Source organism: Protopterus annectens, chromosome 5.part1 (assembly GCF_019279795.1).
Source record: "Protopterus annectens isolate FY-2018-M chromosome 5.part1, PAN1.0, whole genome shotgun sequence".
In the NCBI taxonomy this organism is placed as follows: Eukaryota; Metazoa; Chordata; order Ceratodontiformes; family Protopteridae; genus Protopterus; species Protopterus annectens.
The window spans coordinates 454,711,420-454,714,835 of NC_056736.1; the positions used below are offsets into that span (position 1 = coordinate 454,711,420).

Below are 3,416 nucleotides of genomic sequence, written 5' to 3' on the forward strand. Positions count from 1 at the left end.
GAGAGAAGTTGTACAATGGGCACTGTTTCTGTATTGGTAAAAAATCAGAAATAATTTGGTATCTTATTAGAGTAAGCTTGTTTGTTACTTGCCTTGCATTATTATTATGAGAAATACACCTGTCTGTCTGATGGTTTTATCACATTTGTCCGGAATTCCTAATATGAGTGCATGCACAGAATCCAGACTATTTATGATCAAATGTAGAATGTATATTGATCTTAAACAGAAGCTGATGCCTAGCGTTTCAGCCAGACAAAGTTACCCATAAAATGTCATACTTGTAGTAGACATTTGGTAAAACAGGACCGATTAGTATTAACAGTTTTATGGTTAACTCCACCTGTTTATATTATAGAGTACTAGTCCTTGAATCGGATCTTTCTAAGTTGACTACCTTTGTTGGGCAGAATGTAAGCAATTATGTTGAAATGCATCAGTGGTTCATGTGGCATAACTATGAAGGAAGTGTGGCTGTCATAATTCACACGGCATAGCTGTAAAGGTGATGTAAAGTTATGAGGTAGCAAAATTCGTAAAAAAAGTTATAACTGTGAAAACCATGTGTGTTCTGTTTGTCGTGTAAATAGAAAAGTTGGGGATGCTTCTAAGTTAAACGTCATTTAAAATTTATATTGATGCTGGCTATGTTGACATATTGTGAAAATGCTTTTCCCTCTTAAGTATGTTATTTTTTTCTGTTACTCTGTATGTGCTTTAATAAGAAATATTTTCTTTTGCAGAGATCAGATAAGTTCTATAAATTTCGGCATTGTATTGGAGAAAGAAATGCAATCAGCCAGTCCAAGAATAGCCTCATTATTAAAGCTTGTGGATGATATGGCCACAGAGAAGCCCGTCTTTACTTCAGACCCACAGAATCGAGTAGAAGCAGTAGACTACTCCAAGTTACCAAATGTAATTTTGCCAACTATGGGGACTAGTCATTCCACTTCACAACTGTTAAAAGATTCCAGAGATCCAGGAGTATGTAGACTTTGCTTTTCAGCTCTGGGACGATATACATGTCCGAAGTGTAATGTGCAATTTTGTTCAGTTTCCTGCTACCAAGGAAAAACTCACCAGTCCTGCTCAGAGAAATTTTACAAAGACTGTGTCTTTCAGCATTTGAAATTAGAACAGAGTAGTCCAGAACAACGCAGGAAAATGGAAGAGATCCTTCTAAGAGCGTTGGTGGAACAGGGAGTTGAAGAAATGGCTGGAGGTGACGATGATAAAAATGAAAGAGCAGAGGCAATAACACTAGAAGAGAGACTGGCTGGACTGGATATAGAAGAAGCATCAGAAGATGACTTATGGGGAAAGCTTACCGAGGAAGAGAGGAAGGAGTTTGAGGAATTGTTAACCTGTGGGAAAATTGGGGCTGTTGTCCACATTTGGAAACCATGGTGGGAAAAGCATGATGCTGGGTTAGTGGAAACACTAGATCCTGACAATATAGTTGCAAAAAACGAACTAAAGGAGGCTGGCTTGTATGATTTGGATAAAAGTATTAAACAAGAAGCAGTGGCTAAAAGTCTGAAAGGAACAAGACAACAGAAAAAAATAAAAATGAAATGCAGAGAAGCAAAGAAATATGGGAGCTGTAAAGAGAATGTAAATAAATGTGACATTCCCCCTGTGTCTTCAAAAATTCTACCTTTTTGCTCTTTAACATCAAATCCCTCTCCTCTAATTCGATTTAGCATTATAAATGTTTTATATTCTTACACCTTTTGTCTTAAATTTTACAATGGAGATGTTACTGAAGATGAAATAGTGGAAGAATTTGTTGACACTGTACTCAAGGTCTCTGATGCTCTTAATTCCAGTTGCGTAATTCATTCCACAGCAGAGGCTTTACAGTTGGGCATGAATGCGGTACAGTCTGGTCAGTATTGCAGTGACAGTCGAGTAGCAGCCTCAGTAATTCTAGCAGTGGCCCACATTTTAACTGGGGAGAATAGTTTTAGGAGGAAACATTACACATTGGCAGCCATCTCTCATCTCAGTAGTTTAATAAAGAAAAGAAAAAATCTTTTATCAAAGGAGCAAACAGAGGACTGTCAGAAGTTGTTCAGAGCACATAAGAAATGTGATTTTCTGCTGTCATGGGCAAATGAAAATGAGAGTATTTTAACTTTCCTTGCACTGGAGGTGCAGCAGGAATATAGAAATTCCATAGAAACAATAAAAGAGGTAGATAGTGTTAAAGTTCAGCTACAGAATCTGTGGGGTGGAAAGCAACCACCAAAGAAAAAAGTTCTTATTCAAGAACTGGACTAACATAGCATTTCAAAACATGGTTTGTTAAGCTAACCATAGTTGTGGAAAGTTTACTCAGAGTAACCCAGGTATTGTCAGCATAATGTTGTAACACTAGAACTGTTAAACTTAACATGAAGACACCAAGATTATCATTGAAAAATATGTTCAGGCCAGTCACACAATCATGTTGGAGCTAGTTTCCAGGTGTCATTTGGGAGTTTCTGCCTAGTGCTAAAACTTCTACACTGCTATTGCTATGGTGTGTACCAGATGATCAGTGTGCTGTTTTCTTTACAGTCATGGGTTCAGAAATGATAAATGTTACACCACAACTCGGTTTAATGGTTTTATTTGCAGAATAAACCAAGTTTAAAAGTAACAATCTGTGTGTTTTGAAGCGTAAAAGTCATTGATGTATAGATTTGCAAGTTCTACTCAGTACTCTGATTTGTGTGTGCATCTGTCTGGATTACATTTAGAATTGTTAGTGTCTGCATTTTTCTTATGTTCAGGAATTAAGGGCTGTTGTTGGGAAATCCAGTTTGGAGAGTGCTTGGAAGTAACTACAGTTCCGATTTGCATAAGGCAGTTATGTTTGATTTTTTGCAACCTGCAGACAAACAAAAAAAAATGTAAGATGTCCTGTGGTTCTAGTAAAAAATATATACACTTCGTATATTTCCTGTATTAGTTATGTAAAAAGGTAAATTTTGTATGTGAAACAACTTAGTAGGTGGCTGTTGATGTGTGAAGATCATAAGTCTAGTCTTGTATTCCTTCCCATGGTAGTTTTTTAGCTTTTATATTTTGTGTATGAATAACCCAGAGGCAGGCAGAATAAGGATATGTTGGCCATTTACTTGTTGCCCTATTTAAGGGACATTGGTTTTAACCCGGGGTGAATTTACGGTTTTCATTCCAGTCATTCCGGTGGTGCAGCGGTAGCATTGTTGCCTCACAGCAAGAGGTTCTCCCGTTCAATTCTTGGGTGGAGTGTGGGGAGTGCCCTCTGTGTGGAGTCTGCATGTCCTCTCTGCTGTTTTGGGTGGGCGTTCGAAAGACGTGCGTAAATGGACGTGCCTTCGTTGAAGGTTTGATGTCGAACTGGCACTGCGGCATTCGTGAAAATCTACTGCCAATCATTAGCA

General features: G+C 37.9%; 1 protein-coding gene across 1 annotated transcript; it reads left to right on the forward strand.

Moving 5' to 3' along the window:
- Positions 1-738: 738 nt before the first annotated feature.
- On the forward strand, positions 739-2,647 carry ZNHIT2 (zinc finger HIT-type containing 2; the record flags this gene model as incomplete). Its single annotated transcript, XM_044073104.1, is given in 1 exon segment — positions 739-2,647. A coding segment is annotated over 1 exon segment (1,497 nt). The 3' UTR covers positions 2,287-2,647.
- Between the last annotated feature and the right edge of the window lie 769 nt (positions 2,648-3,416).